Source organism: Bemisia tabaci, chromosome 9 (genome assembly GCF_918797505.1).
Source record: "Bemisia tabaci chromosome 9, PGI_BMITA_v3".
Classification (NCBI taxonomy): domain Eukaryota; kingdom Metazoa; phylum Arthropoda; class Insecta; order Hemiptera; family Aleyrodidae; genus Bemisia; species Bemisia tabaci.
In genome coordinates this window covers 2,328,256-2,348,884 of record NC_092801.1, presented here as the reverse complement: position 1 = coordinate 2,348,884, position 20,629 = coordinate 2,328,256, and the positions used below count along the sequence as shown (strand labels likewise).

Sequence of the window (20,629 nt, the reverse complement as noted above, 5' to 3'; positions counted from 1 at the left end):
GAATCAAGAGTACTTCTTCTGGTCGATGTTTTTAAGAGTCTGGACTTCAGATCCAATGTGTTTTTTTTTTCCAGTGAATATTCTCTACTAGATTGAGGAAACGAGTCAATTGCTCAATTTTGACATTTCAAGCCTTTGAAAATGTGGGAAAGAGTGCGCAGCAGAATTTTGGACAATTTTAAGGTCGTTTCAATGATTTTCAGAGCTGGATTGAGCATTCATCTCGAAATTTGCAATGTTTCGGGGAAAACAAAATATTTTCAATTACCAATTCTAAAATTTTTCAAATGCCTATTGAATGGCGCAATGCCACTGACATTCTCAATTTGAAAGGGATTCTTGTTCCAAACATTGAAACATTAAGAGCTCTGCGTCGAAAACATGGAAAAATTCGTATGTCTACAAAATTTGACGAATTACCTAGAGACCTAGGCATTTGTTGAAGTACCTGATCTTGCTATTTGCCTGCGACATAGCGATCCCATTGGATGAAATGAGTGGTTCTTATAGACGTATTGCCGGAAACACACGCTGAATTTGCCAGCTGAATATGGAGTCAACAGTCATCGCTCAACGGCTGAAATTTTGCACGTTCGAGTTATCTTCATCCAGATTTGTATTAGGTCTACTCCAATAGTTCAGACAAATCCGATATTATCCGATGGCCGCCGAGAATCGTTCCTGAATTTTTCAAGCATCGGTCCGATGACCTCCACATTCAAGCCACATCCAGCGTGTAATTTCCGCTCACGGCAAATTTATTTGTGCTCAGAATGAGTGTTCTCATCTTGCAGCGTTAGTTCATCCGTTTTCTGCAGAAAACGGATGCACACATGTGTGCAACATGTGTACCCAAGGCAATACATGTGTTGCCTTGGGTATTTTGTTACTCGAAGGAGCTTCTTCATGTTGTTGGGACAGGAAAATAAAATAAAGTAAAGAAAATGATATAATTTAAGAGGAAAGGCGGATACTGACAACTGTCATCAGTTGCCGATGTCACGCTTTTTTCAGTCTTCTGACAAGAGAACGAACCACTAAACTGAAATAACTCCTGACCAAGATATTAATGTTATTCAATGCATTAATTCGAACTTAAGTTCATATTTATCCCCTGTGAACATTTCTGATACTATGTATGTACAAGCTTCAACAGCTTCCCTCTCCAGTGCAGAAAACAAAATCGGCTTATGATCAATGACACAGATTCATCATAAAATCTCATGAAGTAGAGGAAAAGACATTTTCATGGTTGGATGGTCCTCGAATGAATGCAATAGAAAACACCAAAGTTCAGCGAACCCTCGAAAATAACTTCACCTAAAGAATATCTCTAGACTCTTTTGATTTGATAACACTAATTTAGCAGTTTCATTTTGATGACCCCATAAAAAGTTAGCTCCGGACTTGTGTGAGAATTTCACAATTCAAAATAGGCCTCACCAATCGCCGCGGAACTTTGAAACCATTTATTTTCCACACGACAAATCTCGAAGACCATAAAGCTGCCGTTTAGCTCCTTTTAGCCGCCTAGAAACATCTGCGGCGCTCGGCCTCGTTTTGAGTTACATCCTTGGAGTTTTTAAGTCAGTGGCGTGGCGTGCTTTGCGATATATCGATTGATCTGCCATTTAAACCTATGGAAAAGGATCGATAAACAGGGTGTTTGCAACGAACACCTTAATAATCGATTCTTTGCCATAGGTTCAAATGGGAAAATATCGATAATCGATCATTCACGCCTCGACACTGTTTTAAGTGCGGGGGCGGTGAACGACACGCACGCTCCTAACCTCAAAACCCGGGGATCTAATCAATTTATAGGCGATAAAAGAACAGTTATGGAAAGCTATCACCTGTTGCGTGTTTCCTATCCCCGTGGACTGAATTATGGAAAAATTTCCATTTTTATGGGTTACTTTGAGGAGTGTCAATCAGTGAGATAGTCGATTCTCGCCTATCTTCGAATGGACGCGTTGATAGACGATAGGTGTTCAAACAGCAGTTTAACCCGCCCGGGTTAGATTCTTGCCCACAGTGGCTGCTCTCACCAAATCAGTGACTCTTTCGTTGAGGTGATGAAATAAAATTCTGTGCGTTTCAGATCAATCAATATGTTTTTTTTTATTTCTTTCGATATTAAGTATAGATGAGACACTATCCGACCACGATATAAAAAAATACTGCTCTTTCGTAATTTTTTGAAGTTCCGAGTCGTGTTTGATGAACTGAGAACAGATTTTTAGTAATACTTACGCAGTAATGATTCATTCAAGGGAAAAACCATAATATAAATCGAAATTAATTCGCCCGGCTAATTGAGGAACCCAATTGAGCTATTGCATAAGACTTAACTATAATATAACATGAAACACTTGCATTCAAGACTTAACAACTGCACTCGAAAGATTTGCTTTCAATGTATAATTTAACAACTGCACTCGAATGATTTGCATCAAATATTTATCAACTGCACTAAGTTTTGCATTTTAGACTTAACAACTGCATTCGAAGTCGAATAAATAGTTATAATTCAATTAATCCGTGTTTTTGACGTTCTTGAAGTTATCTCGTACATCAGTTCTCCATTGAGAACCAATCCTGGTTTTTCCAACTAAAATTTCATGCAGGGATCTTATCAAGTAAGGAATCTGAGTTTACCAGAAAAAACGTGCCTCTGTGATTTTAAGGGAAAAATCTATGACAACCAAAGTATATAAAGCATTATGTGCCGCGATCAAGGAAAATTCAATAACGTTATAGAGAATTCTACCTTTTTCAAATCGTAGGCGATATATCAAAAGCTGAATGATGTTTGGCTCAAAATTCATTTTTTTTTTTTTTTTTTTTGTTTTTTTTTTTTTTTTTTTTAAGTTTGTGCGAGCACAGGTAAAATTCAGGGTAATCACAGGGAATTTAAATTTGAAAATTATACGAGTCTTCAAGTTTTCACCGGCTTGTCTGTGCAAGGAAAAAAATTTACACGGTTAAGTTCTCTCTGCTAAATTGTTTTCTCTCCGCCCTGTTTTCAGCTGTTTCCCAACCATATAAAGCAGAACATTCATAATGTATTCAGCGCTTGAACCACTTACCAGATACAATTCTTAACCAGGGTCCGTCAGAAGATATTTTGTTTCAGTTTGTGCGGAAGTTGACGGAAGTGCTCACAGGGGATATGCAAATAAACTTCAAATATACAGGGAGGGAACAAGAAAACGGATACTCCTGAGGAGTTTCGCAAGCGCGAGTAGTGCTGGGTCGGAATACCTAATTACAACTTAATTCGAAGATCAATTACTCGGGGGCCAAGAGCACAGGGCCAAGATACACTGATAGAGACTCAAGCTCTCTTTTCATTTTACGTTATTGTCCGTCATGACATTATCTCGGATCTAATGGAGTGAATCTTAAGACCGTGTTTACACACTCTACTTTCGAACTGGGTGCTCCAAAAATTGCTACCTACTTTCCGAACATTAAAATGATATTATGGAGTAGCAAAGAAAACATGAGTCGGGAATGGTTGTAATTTGTACGTCGTACATGACCTTTGCATTGGATTAAATTTAGCCCGTTTAAAACACGGTGCCATGTCCCTATGCAAGTGTTTTCCAGAGTCAAATATAGTCCAATTGCAAATGCAGCCATTATTGACCGCGTTAGCAAAGGACCAACTTCAGTTTTTGTCAAATCGCACTGAGCAATCCAATTTCTCACGAGAGAACGTTTGCCCGATTTTGAGGAATTTGCTTTGCACTGTGCTGAAGATCCACTGAAATTTTCACAAAAATCCTCACAACCGTTTTCATGTAAAAAATTACATTGCCCAAATATCTGGAAATAGCTGATGTGGCTCGGTTCCTTTCTGCTTAACGCGGTCTAATTAAGAACTCTCACGTGCAACACGAAGTAGAAGTGCGGATCTCTTCTTTGAAATGAAGTTTAATAATCTATGCCTGATGTTTTTTGTTCTTTTGATGAGCGTCTGTCACTTAGTTTGTAGGAAAGACATTTTGTGATGAAATGTTTGAATCACTCATTTTAATAATGAACATTCGTAAGGAGAGCGATGGACTCAACTCGAACGAATCCGTCCTCTCAGAGCGGCATCTGAAGGGGAATTTTTCGAAAATTACGAATTTTATCTGATATGAATTCATAAATTTACACATTTATAAATTCATTTTATAAGATCTAACCTTCATCACTTAAATCAACCATTGAAAATTATTTTCGCAAACAAATCTCCGCAAATATTATTAAGTAGGATAATGAGGCATGGGAAGGAATCGCCTGCCTAATTTTTAACATCCCTGAGAGATGCTCCTCTAAATCAAACACTAATCATCATCACCAAAGAAAAATAAATTAATACAGTATTCTCTCTTTATAACAACACTCATTAGGTATAATGAAAATCTCTCTTTTGCGAAGGAATCACCAAGTCCCTTGACAGAGAGTACTGTAAATAAATAATGAAAAATTTGCGAACAGAAACACAGTACTCTCTCGTTAACGAATTGGCAAGGAACCGAGCGATTCCGTCGCAAAAGAGATTTTCGTTGTAATGAGTGTCGTTATAGCGAGAGAATATTGTAAGTAGATATGAAGAAATTTAGGATATGAGAAGGAACACTGAAAAAAAAAAATCGGTGTATTTACTAAGAAAAGGGTAAAATTACGAAGAATTCAGGGTTCTATTTGATCCCAGTTTTTTCTTGGTAAAATTACCATTTATGGAATTGGTAATTTTATCGAGAATCTCGGTAAAATTATTGAACTTTCTCGATAATTTTACTGGGCCTTGGTAAAAACGCCAATATTTTTTATCGACTGTGGTAGAATTACCGAGATAAAATGGCAAAGTTACCGGGAATTGATTACCAATAAAAGTGGTATTCTAACCTGAAAAAAACAGTAAAAATACGGGTTTTTAGGTAAGCTTACCAGTCTGTCTTGGTAAAATTACCAATAATTGGTAAAAAAAAAGTGAGATGGTAAAGGTACCAACGGACCTTGGTAAAAACGCCGAGAATTATTTTCCAGTGAATCGACGGCCTAATTTTCACCGTCCCTGAGGGATACTTTCAGTGCACCCTGTAGGGCGCTCAGCTCTGAGACCGCGGGGCGAAGGGATGACAGCTAATCGGGAGATCCGATCGCGGTGATGGGAGCGATGGGACGCGGCGTTTTGTGTCCGCGGCTGTGACAAGCGGCTAATAGTTAATCTGCTGAGGTTTGTGTCGTCGCTGGGTGGTGAAATCCGAAGCTCGCGACGATTGTCAGCGGCAAATGACGCGAAAACGATTTCTGTTGCACGACCCGCGCCCAATCAACCCCTGCCATCTACCCTCCGGCCGCGAACGCCGCGAGCCGCTCTGGTCAGCTGCGCCGCCGCCCTGGAAGAGTTGATCGTCACGTACCATGTCCGTATCACGATGGTGGATCCGCTAGGGTGTCCACCATCAGTTGAACCGGTCGGGGAAAATTAAGAGACTGTCAGGTAAATTGGTCATGGATCAGGAAATGGACCACTAGACAAGGTACAAATTTAAGCAATCTGATACATGTGTCTTAACCAGAATTTCACGTAGAACACGATTCGTACAACGAACATTACTGAAACCAACTTCTAACGAAGATATTAACGTTTTTATTTCACTTTGGTCTAAAGAAATTTGCACTGTCCGCTCACAAGAAACTCAAAGCTCTACTTGAGTCAAATCGCGCACTACAACGGTTTAAGCAAGCTTCTCAATCGAGCAATGTTCATTTCCCATCATGAGTTGTTCAGACCACAAGAAATTTGCTATAGCTGAGCCAAAGCGTCAAGATTGAGGTTTTCAGATTTTTATATCGCTGAGACTGTCATGATAAACGTTTAGCGCACGATGTGAATCACGTAGAGCATTGAGTTTTCATGAGCGGGTGGTTTGAATTCACGCATCAAGAATCATTAAATATCTTCGTAAGGAGTTGATTTCGGTAATTTTTGCTGTGCGCATAGCATTTTAAGTGAAATTTTGGTTAAGAAACATGCAACAGAATGCTGAAATTCGTACTTTGTCTAGTGGTCCATTATAAATGCCTCCAGCCTGCATTCTTCAAACATTTGATTAAATCAATGCAGAATTTGCACACAGTAATTTTATTGCCTCATCTGAGAGTGCCTAATGAGCTGAGTTCGCAGTATTTTCTATACTTTTTTCTGAAATGGGACATTGGAGAAAAATAGATTTAAAAGTGAGAAAATGTGCCTCCTTGTGACGTCATCTCGCGGTGTCCTCCATTTAAACACATTTTAACAGATTAGACCATTTTGTCTCATTTTCTTTAATAATTGTGCAATTTAGAAACCAAGGATGTCCTCGTATTCAGTTTTCCGAGTAGCACCTACCTTTATAAAAATGAAATTTACAAAATTTAAGACACCTGCAAACCCTCCATTGGGTTGTATTTCGCGAAAGAGAACCAAGAGCATTCCAGTGTTGCTCGGATTGTGCATTTTGCATTCTTCGCAATGAAATTACTGGAACCATGCACAAAATGCAACTCAGTTTAAATTACTAACTCACATTCACATAAAAATGAAGTCTTAATTCAACCATTACCATTTTAAATTCAATTACATACAATTTCTAGTATCATGAAAAACCATCACAAACAGTGACAAGTTACGTTCGTACTAGTGGTGTACACCACTAGTACGAGTTTCGACATTTTCTGTCTCAAAAGCCAGGAGCGTATCATCAGCATATACGTTTTTCTCTGCACAGACGTCCAATTTCATTCTCACTATCTCGTCGAAAATTATTAGAAAAATTAGAGGACCTAGAATGCTACCTTGCGCTCCCTCAGAGTTTAATTTAATTTTAAAGTCCGGGAATACAAGATATCTATCAGAAAGATACGATTTCATAATTCTTATTAAATAGGGTGGAACATTTCTTTTACATAGGGTGCTTATGAAATCTAGCCAGCTTATGCTGTTGAAAGCATTTTTTATATCTAGCAATACTAGACGGATGATACCTCTCCTGGGCCGATTATTGAAATTGATAGACAAAGGTATAGACAAAAACGACAAAAGGGATTTGGAGGGATCCTTTTGGTGGAAACGGGTGGTTGCAATGGACAAAGGAGGTAGGTAATAGACTAACTAACGGCAACCCACTGAAGACCCAACAGTTAGTCCATCATTTTCTTCCTTAGTCTATAAGAACCAACTATATCAACCAATAGGATCGCTCCACACTTCCTATGTCTTCTTTGTCTATCACTTTGTCCATCAGTTTCAATAATCGACCCGCTGTCCTGGCAACTGGATCCTCCGAGTCTGAATCACTTTTTTTTTTTTTTTTTTTTTTTTTTTTTTTTTTTTTTTTTTTTTTTTATTTGCACAAGTAAAATTAACAATGTACAATTATAACGCTCCTAGACATATTAAATGTCTTTAAAAGCTTATCTAATCTGCAAGTCAAACCTAGCTATAATATACAATTTTAGCAAAATAGACAATTTTAACTTTAAATGAATAATTATACTACCTCTAAATATTGAGGAGGAAGAAAAGTACAAAGTTATTTCAGTAATAAAAATGTCTTTCTGTCTAATCTTTTATCGTCTTTGTCTGAATCACTGTAAAGTATCTTATTCTCTTCTTCGTGTGCAGCTCTAAGGTGAACTTCGGGCTCTTCAGTATCACTAGGAGTCCTCGAGTCTTCGGACTCCTCGGGATTTTGCCCCAGCAATTTGACTATCACGTCCTCCGAGAGATGTGTATTGGAATATTTACGTTCGGAAGTCATAATCATAATAAAACTACCCTCACTGCACTAATATTTACACCCGCGTGACTCGCACCCCAAGAATGGCGGTAAGTTTCCTAGAGGACGAAATTTTCTCGGGGCCCCGGAGGTACCCAAAACTATCAATGATTTTTCAAATCATTCACCTATGTCTTCTCGATGAATTCCATGTCGTCTGAAGACAAAGTGGCTGAGGCAACAATTAATTGGGGCGGTGGTTCGCGAATCACGACATCTCGTGCCTCCAGTTGTTTGGGACGAAACTCAACTCCCCAAGTAGCAATTGTGTGGGCTTCGTCAAAAATAAACACGACTGGTGGTATGTCGTTCCGGCGTAGGAGTCCCCTGAATATCTTGTCTGAAAGCATTCGTTCGGGGGTTGTAATCACAAACACGGAATTCTTTCTGTTCAGCTCGTTTGTAATGCTGTTTATAATTGCTTGGCTGAAGGGTGTTGTGCGTAAATTCAGAATACGAACAGCTTTCCGTAATTTTGCGAACATATCATTGAGTAGGGCGACGAGTGGGACGCATAACACCACAATTCGCGGCATGACCATGAACGGAACGACGAACACAATTGTCTTCCCGAACCCGGTTGGAAGTCGCAGACATGTATTACGTCCGTTGACTATGTGATTCATGGCTTCAAGCTGCTGAGGTTTGAGGTACTCTATTTGTGGGTTGATCGCTTTCGCGTGCATCAGGAAACTGAAACAAAAGCAATCAGAGCGTGGATGAAAGCGCCACGCCTACATTCGTTTACACTAACATTTCTACTATATTAGATTCTTTGTTTACCAGAATTCCACTATAACTGCGGGAACTGAGCGTTCTAAACGTTGCGCAGTTTGGAGGACGTTATGGAGCAAGGCTATTGCTGATGTACGGGTTATATTCGTGTAATCGAACAGGTTCAGAAGCAGCACGCTCTGGAATTTCACCTTCAAACAATTCAATTTTCTGTTCCGCGTAACTACACGGTATAGGGTCGTTTGCAAAAATTTGCAGCATTTCGTGAGGACGCAAGAATCGGCTAAGTTTTCAACATTATGAGGCAGTTGAATGGTTACGTTCCCTCTGGGGAATTGACCTGGCAAGAACACGCTTTGTCCTCGAGCATCCACCACATTGAGTTTTTTTTTTTTTTTTTTTTTAAAGATAACTTTGATTTATTATTTTGGTTACAAGTTGGAACCATAGTTTAACAGAACTATGGCCGAAGGTCTATGTTTACATGTTAGATTAGAATAAGAAGTTCCTATATTTACAAATTGGTGGTTCCCCCTTTTTTATTCCCGAAAGATAAGCTAATAAGTGGTTAAAATATAACTTGAAGATCCTCGGTCTTCTGAATGATTAAGTGTCTGCGACCACATTGAGTTGTGTTACTGATCGAAAGCGGAAAGTATTTCCGATTACAACGAACCGTCGGAACACTCTGAAACCTTTCAACGTCTTTGATTAATTGAATTTCACCTATGTCAAATAATGTGCCAAAATTTGCAGTACGGTTAATGTCGCGGTTAATGTCGCTTGTATCCTGATTCGAAAACTTTTTGCGCAGCTTTAATCGGAAATTTTAAATTGATGGACAGAAATAAGTGCTATACTTTCTGCCCAGTGAAATTTGCAGGCCATAACACCTACACAGTAAATGATGTTCTTTCTGACCTTTTGGAAAATTCAATTAGGGTACCTATTTTTCGAACTAACTATAATTCACCCGATTGTGAAGAAATTTCACGGGGAACACTCATTGGTTATCTTACAGAGTCAATTTTTCAAAAAATTCTAGAGAAAATTAATGCTTTTCCGGTTACTAGTACCGCTTGGTGTCTTCCACTAGTTTCGACTATACGTTTTGTCTACCCTTCCCTCACGCTACCTGAGGGTACGACAAAAATCATCCGATTGCAAACAAATAAGGGTTACGTCGGAAAATGGCCACGATGCAGCAGTGGCAAACGGGGCAGGAGTATAGGAACGCCTCACTCGCTAAGTAGTCGCTGCGCCGTTCTAGGTGCAATTTGTGAAAGTATTTTAATACATATATTACAAGTAATCTTTATACATCATGTCAGGTTCTAACGAGTTACAGTATATTTCGACCAACTTCGGAAAGCAGAGAGTTGCGCATGAAGGGTATCAGAATTGATTTAAGAAGGATGAAAAGCAGTGAAAACTTGGGTGTGTGTGAAAGACAAGAAGGAAAAGTGTAAAGGGTCTATCCGAACGAGAGGTAATGCTGTGATTCAGGAGAGCATAAAAGTTCACTCTCATGCACCTGACGCCTGACGCAGCAGCGATGCGTGTCAAGGCAGCGATGAAGGTACGCAAAAATGGACTGAAACTGACGATTTTTCAGTTCCTTGATTTCTAATATGCCTTTTTAAAAAATTCACTGTATGTTCACTGCTCATATGTTTTTATACTAATATCAACTGCTAATACTAAGACTGTAATACTAATATATTTTTCATTCTATATCCACGGAAAGGAATCCAGAGTCTCCGGTAATTTATTTCTCTAATATACAGCGCAGGGGTGCGGGGCAGCATATGTAAATGCCTACCCCTCTATCCGCAATCGCCACCATCAAAATATGAGAATCCACCAACGGCACTGGATTCTTGGAATCCGCGAACGCCACGTCCGCAATCGCCACCGCACCTTCAAACTTTGCGTGGTTTAACGGAGTATGTCAATATTCCTTTAACTTTTCAACGATGAACAAATAGAAAGAAACTTTTTCCTTGGACTAGAGGGGTACGCCCCCGACCTCTCCGCGGTCCCATCCCCGGCGCACTTCGTTCCTCTTAGGATTTTATGATTATCATAGATAAGATGTCTTTTTTCCTAGGAATATTACTGTGGTTGGTTTCAGGGTGCTATTCTTAAGGAAATTCGCTCGCGCATCCACACGCATAAAATAAAATATCTCCAGCCATGCTGAAATATTGCAATGGAGGCAACGAAATTTGATTGTGCCGAGGCAATGAGTTTAATTGCTACACTTATTGAGGAACCCTCAACCGGGGGGGGGGGGAGAGAGAGGGGGAGAGAGGGAGAGAGAGAGAGAGAGAGAACATGCTAACTGCTATAAAAGACGTAACAAATTAAATCTAAGAATTTGGAAGTTTCTTGTCTAATTCTTAGTATTCCACAAGCCCTATGTAAAACGAATCGATTCGTGGTAAAAAAAAACAAGCTGCTGGTTCCAACACTACTGTGTTGGAGAGCTCGCCTTCGTGAAACTATTAACATGACAAATTTTTCACACCGCAATAAATAAACTGAATCATTAATAAAACAGAAGATAAGAGTGAGATAAGACAAAATACAATAGAAAAATGGTACAACGAAATTTATTGTAAAGTTGACAGGGAAAGATGAACTAGGACAATTATTGGCAATAAATTTTATTAGTGGATGTACATGGGGCATGGTGTTTCTGATTACTATCTGACACAGTTCCTGACAGTTTTGATGCCTTATTCAGCTAGATGTTGTTTCCACAAATTTATCAAATTATAATGCACGTCCACCTGTATATATGCAAATAAAAAAATAAATAAAATAAACAACAAACTCAGTTTATTTATTTATTTATTTATTTTTTTTTTTTATTTTTATATTTGCATATATACAGGTGAATGGTCACTGAATTCCGAAATGATGAATATTGCCGACGATGGAGCGACTCTTCTAACAAAATGTTCACCTATGCCGTAGTATCGTTTTTGAAGCGGGAAGCTCAAAAAAACGCAAATTTCTTACGCAGATTGTGAAGTTATGAGTGCATTTCAGAGTTTTCCGATGCGCTCATCGTGATTTTTGAGGCATTATCTATAGGAAACAACTCTTATTTTTGCTCTAGCAAAAGTTTGCAACAGGCCCATTATTAGTCAATGTAACGCATATTTGCTCTGGTTATAAAATGTAAAACTCGGCAAAAAACGTACATCAACAAAAATTCTGTGACCAGCGCATTATCAGATCCAAAAATTTGGCAACATTGTTCTTTCCTCATTTAAACATATGTAAATGTATCGATTCCAGGAGGGGCCAGGTGCTCCGCCAAGAATCGATTATTCAACACAGGTTTAAATGGAAGGAAGGCAGTGTTGCCAAATTGCTGAATCCGCTTTTGAACTAGCCCATTAATATGAGTACATATTACCTTGTACAATCTAATTTTTCAACAAAACTCAACACGAGTCTTTCACATAACAAGTAAATTTGAATCTGTAAACTATAAACCTTCTTTTCCTGCGGACAATCATGTGTAAAATTCTATCACATTTATTCTTCGTCTTTCACAAAATTATTAAGATTTATCTGGAAAGTAAGTATAGTACTTCGTAAAAAATAGGAAGAAAATAAATGAGTTCAAAAAGCAGTACCTGGTTTGTAGAGCGTCTCTTCATTTTATCGGAAATAGAAAAATTCAGGATGTCACTGTCTCATCGGAAAAGAAGGATTTTCCATTACACTCTGTAACCGAGGAAACTGGAAGATTCTCTAATAAGATAGCATAGAGATAGCAGTCAGCTGATAATTTTATCGCAACGGAACAGCAAAAAAATAGGACTTCAGTTTTTGAAAATGTGAACGGAAAATAATACATATAAATAATTTAGCATAAAGGTGAACACATACACAAACAAATTCGTGTTGGTGTGAGTCAAGTCTGCTCGCCCACCGGAAAGTGCTGCTCTCTAGTGTAGCAAACGAGGAACAATTAATCCTCAGTTGAATGAGGGAACGGAAATGTTCGACGGAGGAAAACTGTAACCCGCGAAAATTCAACTTTTAGACCTTGAAATCAATGGGATTTTGGCCGTTCCTCCGACGGCAACGAGAACCATCCATTTGTCGCCACGGACACTACCAATGCTAAAAGAAATCGATCGCAAAGAGCTCTCCCGAGTGGGCGAGCTCAAAAGAAGAAAAAAACGATCGGTAGGGAAAGAACCCGAGCGCATTTGGAGCATCTAGAGTGAAAAGATAACAGTATCGTGACTCGATAGCCGAAAAAAAAAACAAATGCCACGACACAAAGGGGCAGAAAAGAAAACGAAAATAAACAAGTAAGACTTGCAAAGTAAGAATAGAACAAAGGATGTTAAATCGAAGAGTGACGGCTCGAGGGAGAGGAAGGAGAGGGTAGCGCAGGAACGAAAGTCTGATACAAGCTTCGATTGTGCGTGCGGTTTTGATGCGGAGAAATTTGATATTTTGACAGGTAAATGGAAACACGGCTCTCATGCCGCCGTGCTGGAGCATAACCCCGTAAGAGAATCCAACCGTTGCCGGCATGCTGTCCATGAAATCCGCACCAAACCAAAACTTGCGGAGATATTGAAAGCCCACAAACTAAATGTACTAGCTAAAAGTTAGTTCCTTTGTTCCAAACTCGAAAAGTTTTGTGTTTTTCGAAAGCGACCGCGGTCGCAAGGAAAAAAGTATCATACGCAAGTATATTCATCCTACAGTATACTATCAGTCAAGTATACACTGAGAAAAAACTATGGTTTATAAACCTATTAGAGGTAAATATGGAACACCACTAATAGTAGTACCTCTACATATAATAATAGCACATATACCTTAGTTATGGTCTCTGTACCTTAATTAGGTACAGAGACCTTAGTATGGTTCACAGACCGAGAATCATTAGTTTATTTACGACTATTATAGGTGTTCCATATTTACCTCTAATAGGTTTATAAACCATAGCTTTTTCTCAGTGTACTCCTTGCTGATTTTGGCGCCAGATATAAGAGTAGTCACTCTAGTCAGAGGTACGGTTGAGTCTGCCCAAAGTGTGATTGGATCAAACATATACCTTTGGCTAGTACAGCTACTACTAGTCAGGCGCCAAATTCAGCCAGGGGTAGAGTTGGAATTGTGATACTATTTTTTAGGTGCGTACGAGTTTGTGAAAGTGGGTTAAAAATACCTAAAAATGGCGAGAGAGCAAAAATAAAATCGTAAATTTACAGAGAAAAAAAAATCGGGAAGTACAAGGTGAGTGAACACTCATCCAAGGTGTGAAATCCATTATTCTACTGTTGGAGGGCAAATTTTGTGATATCTTGAACCAATTGAGAAACTGTCTGCTGTAGAAATAATCTCGAGAAGGCAAATGAGGATGATTTGGCGATATTTCCAAGACTTTTCAAAATTCCCTGAGGTTTCCAGGTATTCCCTGACCTGGACAACCCTGTTTAGAGCTCTTAGAATATGAACTGCATTGATTACAAGCATCACACGCTGAAAAAAAAAATCTTGGTGTATTTACTAAGAAAAGGGTAAAATTACCAAGAATTCAGGGTTCTATTTGATCCCAGTTTTTTCTTGGTAAAATTACCATTTATTGAATTGGTAATTTTACCGAGAAATCTCAGTAAAATTATTGAACTTTCTCGGTAATTTTACTGGACCTTGGTAAAAACGCCAATATTTTTTATCGACTGTGGTAGAATTACCGAGATAAAATGGCAAAGTTACCGGGAATTGATTACAAATAAAAGAGGTATTCCTACCTGAAAAAACAGTAAAAATATCGGTTTTTAGGTAAGCTTACCAGTCTGTCTTGGTAAAATTACCAAGAATTGGTAAAAAGAGTGAGATGGTAAAGGTACCAACGGACCTTGGTAAAAACGCCGAGAATTTTTTTTCGGTGCAGAAAGAATCTGCACTGCACGCCCAATGTACTTCTAACAAACACTCGATAGGATGTTTACTTTCCACCTCATGCTTTTCATGCTTATCGGTACTCGCGTATAAAAAAATAATAAATAACATTGCAGTGCTCTGGGTCTGCTTTTAGCAAGGTACTCGCGTAAAAAAATTATGAATAACATTACAGTGCGCTTGGTTGGCTTTTATCAAAGTATTGTGCATTTACATAATATGATGGACAAGTTATTTTTCTGACTTTATTTATTTGCTATGGGACATGATAACATTGAGCTTGATTCATTAAAATTACTTCCTTAGTATCACATGTACATTTTATAAGGAATGTTTCATAACACTCAAAGTTTGTCTATCGTGTGGCCTGAGTTGTTTACTTCAAGCGGAAAATATAGAGTGTGTACAACAAACTGCGCGCTTCATGATCCAGGACAAGTTAAGTAAATTGAAGTTCAGAAAATTATTGAAAAAATAAAGGACAATTCCGCAAATACGGTTGTCTCGATTATCCGTGATTCAGGTTATCTGCAAAGTTTTCTGGCTAAAACTAATAAAATAACTTTTCTGGTGGTAATGAAAACTTTTTTATCACCGAGTGTTACCATCAGAGTTCGCTGCTGACTGATGATGAGGCTTTGAGCCCCGAAAAGCGTCTCGCCTGAAGAGATTACAGGAGCGTAACGGAAAGTTTTTTAAATTTTTTTTTATCACAATGTGAATTGTGGCGTTTCCCCCACGGAGTTTCTGAACGTTTTCGGTGACTGGGCCAAAACTGCTGCCTTTTACGGGGCAGACTCCTTTTTCTTCAGAAGTGATGTTTGCCGAAATATCTTCTTAGAGGTAAAATTTCTGTCCATAATTTGACACAGTTTCAATGGGTTCTTATAAAATAAACTATTTTCCATCTCTTCTCTTGGCCAAATAGTCAAGTTTCGTATTCTGACATGCTAAGGAAGAACGCTATATGAACATTCGAGAGTTGCCAAAGTTCCTAGGATAAAATGTTTATTTTGAAAAAAAGCTATGAATATTTGTTTTTAAGACTTTCCGAATCTTCAGGTGAAATTGCGAACAAAATTGTCTGAAGCGTTGGGCGGAAAATATTCATAAGTTAACCAGGAAATTCGAGATTTATCAAAGGAAATTTGGCAACGCCTGAGGGTTCATACGGTGTTCTTCCTTAGCACGGCAGTATTATCCACGGTCGCTTTGTTCCCGATCATCGTGGATAGCGGGACTCAACTGTTTACGATCACATACCATGGTGAGACATTTGTCCTTACGTTTTCATTAAAGTTCATTCCGACGAAACTTAATCAAGGACTTAAGAGGATTGGGATCAAGTTACCACGTAAACAGTGGAAAAAACAAGGAGGAAAAACGGGAAACAAGGCTAAAGATACACAATTAATAGAACCCCTTACGTTTCGACTCAAAACTAAGCCATTTTCAGTCGGAAACATTAAAAAAAAAAAAAATTAAAAAAAAATAAGTGTTACCACGTCAATGTCGCCTTTGAAATTCAAGTTATATTTCCTTATAACAGTCTTATGTTCTTGGTGCGGCGAGGCAGCGCTCCGCCTACATTCATCGACTCCAGGTCTGAAAAATCACACCACTCTCCTAACCAAGGTATGTCCGCTGGTCTTAGAAAGGTCCAAGCATAAGCTTATTCACGTTACGACCATTCACCCCGTATTTGACTCCACAGCCTTGATTCACAATCTGCACATCGCTCTCATACCAACCCTTCATGCGAACGGTGTTCAACCCATGGGCCGCAATTTACCGAAGCCGAGCCAAAAACCATGCTTTTCATACTGGACGATTTCAGCAACATCCTCAACCTCATACTAAGCTCTCAAAATTTTGGAAAAGTAGGGATTCCAGCCACATCACTCCAAAACCCAAAAAAGGTCTTACGATCATTAGACGGTAAGCTGGAGGCATTCAACCTGCCAAAATTCTGTGTCCACCTCGAGGCGGAGTTTAAACCGATCATCATGGATCCGAGGAGACCTTGCGACGAGAACATCACGATTTCCGATATCCAGTTGCAAGGGGACTCGCATTTGTCCGAAGCTCTTTTCAATCAAATTCGTGGTTTGTCCCAGAACAACGTATGGAATTCCAGAAATTATCTGATATTTTACGTGGTGAGCACTTTCCAAGTTCCGCAGATCTTGGAGGAAAATTCTCGCCGGGCAGGGGATCCAATTCATTCGCTAAGTTTCGCGTTCAGATTTATATGGCGCTTATTCAAAGGCCAAAAAACCTTGATCTGTTTGCGGGAGGCGTGTTACCGCTATGATCCATTCTTCGAGAAGATACACGAATACGTAGGAGGAGGCGGGGAGGAGGAGTTTTTCGATTTTTCGTGGTTCTCGATGAATCGTAAACCTTTCACCTACTCCGTGGTTTTTCTAACTCCATTCGACTTCGACGCGACGGTGAGCGACATTTGCGCAGCAACCACCATTTCACCTCTCCTTGATGTTGCATGGTATTTTGAAGACACTCGCGACGGCAACGTAAAGGGGATTCCAAAAGCAGACTTCAATTTCAACAAGGATGCACTTTATTCATTTGACTCTTCGACCCACCGCAAACACCTGGAATTCGGGCTGAAGTATGGGGTGGATTTACTCGCGATCGGAGCTGGGCTCGGTAATCTAGCAAATCTGCGAGATTATGATATCTCTCCGGCGTTGGAATCGTGTAAACTTACATTTCGACTCCCTCGCAAAGGCTTCATGCCTCAGGAGGTGGTTCCGTTCTATTGCTTCTCACTTGCACTTTGGATATTCGTAATTGTGACTCTCCTCATTCTCGCACTGATCCATCACGCTCTCGTGATTGCGAATATTAACATTTTCTCCCGTTCGAATGTCGAAGAGAGCCACGAGTTATTTCCAACCCTCATGACGATCTTCAGATACGCTCTGGGTATCGTTCAGCCCCGGTTGATAATGGTCGAGTTGATGGTGGGAAAAATATTTTTCCTCATCGTCGTCTTCTCGATGATGATTCTCATCACTCTTTTCCAGAGTGGAATGTTCAGTTTGTTGAGTTCACGGGTGCGCTATAGCGATATCGACACATTCAAGGAAATCGAAGAGTCCGACTTGGTGGTGCAGTCTAGCGGCATTGACATCGACGCGCAGTTTCTTGGCGATGGGTCGGAATTCGACTGGATTAGACAAAAACTAACTGACGGTTTCAAGTTTAGATGCGATCGACATTGGGTTTATGTACATTCTATTGACGATGACATAGATTTGAATGAAACATTCATCGGCTTCGACGAGGAGAATTTAGTCAGGAGAGAAGTTGACGCTATGCTGGAATCCAATGCGTTTCTCATCAGGATGACCACGAAGTATACCGAACTGCAAGACTTGATGTACATGGATCTCTCGACGAAGAAAGAGTACGAATTCCATATCCCACGCGAGCGTCTTTTGAGCTACCCGCTCATGTATTTCATGCCCCGGAATGGGTTCTATCACGAGGTTGTGAATGATGTATTACTCCATATGGTGGAGATGGGCCTTTTCAACGATGGTATTGGAACATCTTTAGCGTTGGATTTCAGTAGATATCAAGCGAGGGAAGATAAAATTAAGGCTAGACCTTTCAATTTGACTGATCTGAGGCTTGCATTTGTCTCGCTCGTTATTGGATGGGTTTTAAGTGGTTTCTGCTTTATTATAGAACTACTTTGACTGATACACACAATAGTGAAACATGTTATTCCCATTGTTTTGAATTATTATTTAATTATTATTCCAGACATTATGATTATTCAATCCAAGTAGCCTGTCACCTAAAAGCCCATCTAATTGAAGTTCGGACGCCAGAAAATATACGGTAAAGAAGAGCAAAGCTAGGGGAAGAGAGTAAAAAGGACATGAAAATAAGGGGAAACAAATAATTAAAATACTTTATTGGGGGGGGGGGGGCGGAGCTCCACCTGACGCAATGGTCATGTGTCCATGTGCCATTAGTGGTTTTTTTTTTTTTTTTTTTTTTTTTTTTTTTTTTATTAAAATTTAAAGTAAGATTATTGAAACTTTCTTGAAAAGAATCGATGTGATACAGTTAGTTAGTTAGTTAGTTAGTTAATCTGAGAATAGAAATATATTTTAGAAGTTCATCCCGGGAAAACGATTTGGACTGGAGTTATGACTTTTCAAAGTTGACTTGTCGCGCGCGAACCTTGTATGTTCGGCGCCCTAAGACTATCGGCACCTCTGCAGAGACAATTGGCTACAACTTTTCGCATGTTTGCACTCCTTCCTGTCATTTGCTAAAGTAATCGTCCAAACAGTAAGTAAACCTTTAAAATTAAATACAAATATTTAGCAAATGACAATCATTTTATCTCCTTTTATCACTCACATTAAAATTCTGGTTCATCGGTATCAGTTTCCCCCTCTGATTCTGCTGATTTTGCCTCAATTTGAGGAAGGCGTTCGTCCGATTTTAAAAATGGAAAGCACTTGTTAAGAAAAGCTGCTATTGATTGAAACGTCATCTTATGGTTTCCGAAAAAATATGACCAAAGGATTGCAAACGAAAGTAAACTGTGCATGAAACTGAGGTGGGTCGTGGAGAGTGTCAACAGATCTGTGAAGAGATTTAAATATTTCACTGATGTTGTGCCAACTGTTCCCCGTAGACCCTTGGCTGGTTGAAGGGGCGTAATGTGATATTTCCTGGTAGGGCATCCCCTACGTGGAGAGGGGCTCAGAAAATTTTGGTAAAGTAGCACAAGTTTCCGTTATTTTCAGGTTCAACGTTTATTAATCGTACAGAGTAAAAACTACAAAATTGAAGGTATGGATGTAACCGACAGACTTCTGAAAATAAAGAAAAAATGAAAAATTAAAGCCACTAGACGCCACCAAGCACCATTATTTCCAAAAGAACCGAGCCAGCGCTGCGGTTTACACGAGCTTAGGACGTGGGTCTGCAAATACATCCCAAAAAAGAATCCGACAAGAACCTGAAAAAAGAAGAAAGGACGAGTATCAACACATCCGAACACAGGGAAAACGTATTCGGGCCTCTTTTTTAACTTTTCTCCCGAATCTGAGCGACACCTCATTGACAGCATACAGTTGAGCATTGAGAGCTCACGCTTCGCGTCATCGCGCCTTCAATTTTTCAGATGCAGCACGGACGTCCATCAAGTACGAATAGTTGTATCTCTGCGCCGTCGTTACCGCTCATCCTTTCCCTCGCTTTATTTCCATATTTTGTTTGTTTGGGTTTGTCTTATCCGTGATTGTGCTTCAAACTAGTAGCATAAAGCAGAGCATTGCGAGTTCACGACTCACGCCATCGCGTCATACATTTCCCATACGCAATGTGGACATCCATCTTGCGCGAATAGTTGGATCGCGTTTACACTTTAGATGTCTCTTATTTTTGAATTTCGAAATAAATTAAGGTTAGATATGCCCGAGAAATTCTACGGTATGTCCAAATCAATAGTCATTTTGAAAAGGAAGAAATATGTTTGAAGGTCTCACAAGGGATCAACGTAAGGGGTTCTGCAAGTTGTTTAAAATTCAAAAGCGCGTTAAAAAGATAAAAGTTTTGGCTTTTTAAGATTTTCTCGATCTATATTACTTTAGCAGAAATTGCATAGGTAAACTTACTCTCTATACAAAATTTTTAACTCTTTGACTTGTGATTAAAGAAAAGAATTACCATTAAATTTTGACTTATTTTCCTACTTCTTACTTGATGATTGATTATTTGTTTCCCTTGGATTTAAAATGGAGGCATTTTTTTGAAAGTTGACTGATGTTGTTCCTAGGGAGTATTAAAGACGAAATTACTTGATTCAACTCCTCGGCATCGCCGCACAGTGGATCGAGTCAATCAGAGAGGTCGGACATGAAAATTTTGACTAAAACTCCAAATTTTGATGTTCATTTCGTCACATTTTACATTTTGAGAGGTGTTTCTCGATGGAAATTACACGAGGAAACCATCGGAACCACTTTCAAAACCTCAAACTCTCATTAAACGGAGTCATAAGCCTTTAAAGTTTTCAAATTTTGTCCGACCTCCCCCATCGACTCGATCCAGTGTGCGCCGAGAGA

At 39.2% G+C, this 20,629-nt stretch overlaps 2 protein-coding genes across 2 annotated transcripts; one reads left to right on the top strand and one right to left on the bottom strand.

The window, feature by feature from the left end:
• Window positions 1-7,954: 7,954 nt before the first annotated feature.
• LOC140225444 (ATP-dependent DNA helicase RecQ-like) lies at window positions 7,955-8,512 on the bottom strand. Its single transcript, XM_072304380.1, has one exon. The coding sequence runs from the start codon at window positions 8,510-8,512 to the stop codon at window positions 7,955-7,957; it is 558 nt and encodes a 185-aa protein (XP_072160481.1).
• Window positions 8,513-14,569: 6,057 nt separating this feature from the next.
• On the top strand, window positions 14,570-18,398 carry LOC140225420 (uncharacterized). The gene has a single exon (XM_072304316.1). The coding sequence runs from the start codon at window positions 16,322-16,324 to the stop codon at window positions 18,236-18,238; it is 1,917 nt and encodes a 638-aa protein (XP_072160417.1). The 5' UTR covers window positions 14,570-16,321; the 3' UTR covers window positions 18,239-18,398.
• The last annotated feature ends 2,231 nt before the right edge of the window (window positions 18,399-20,629 follow it).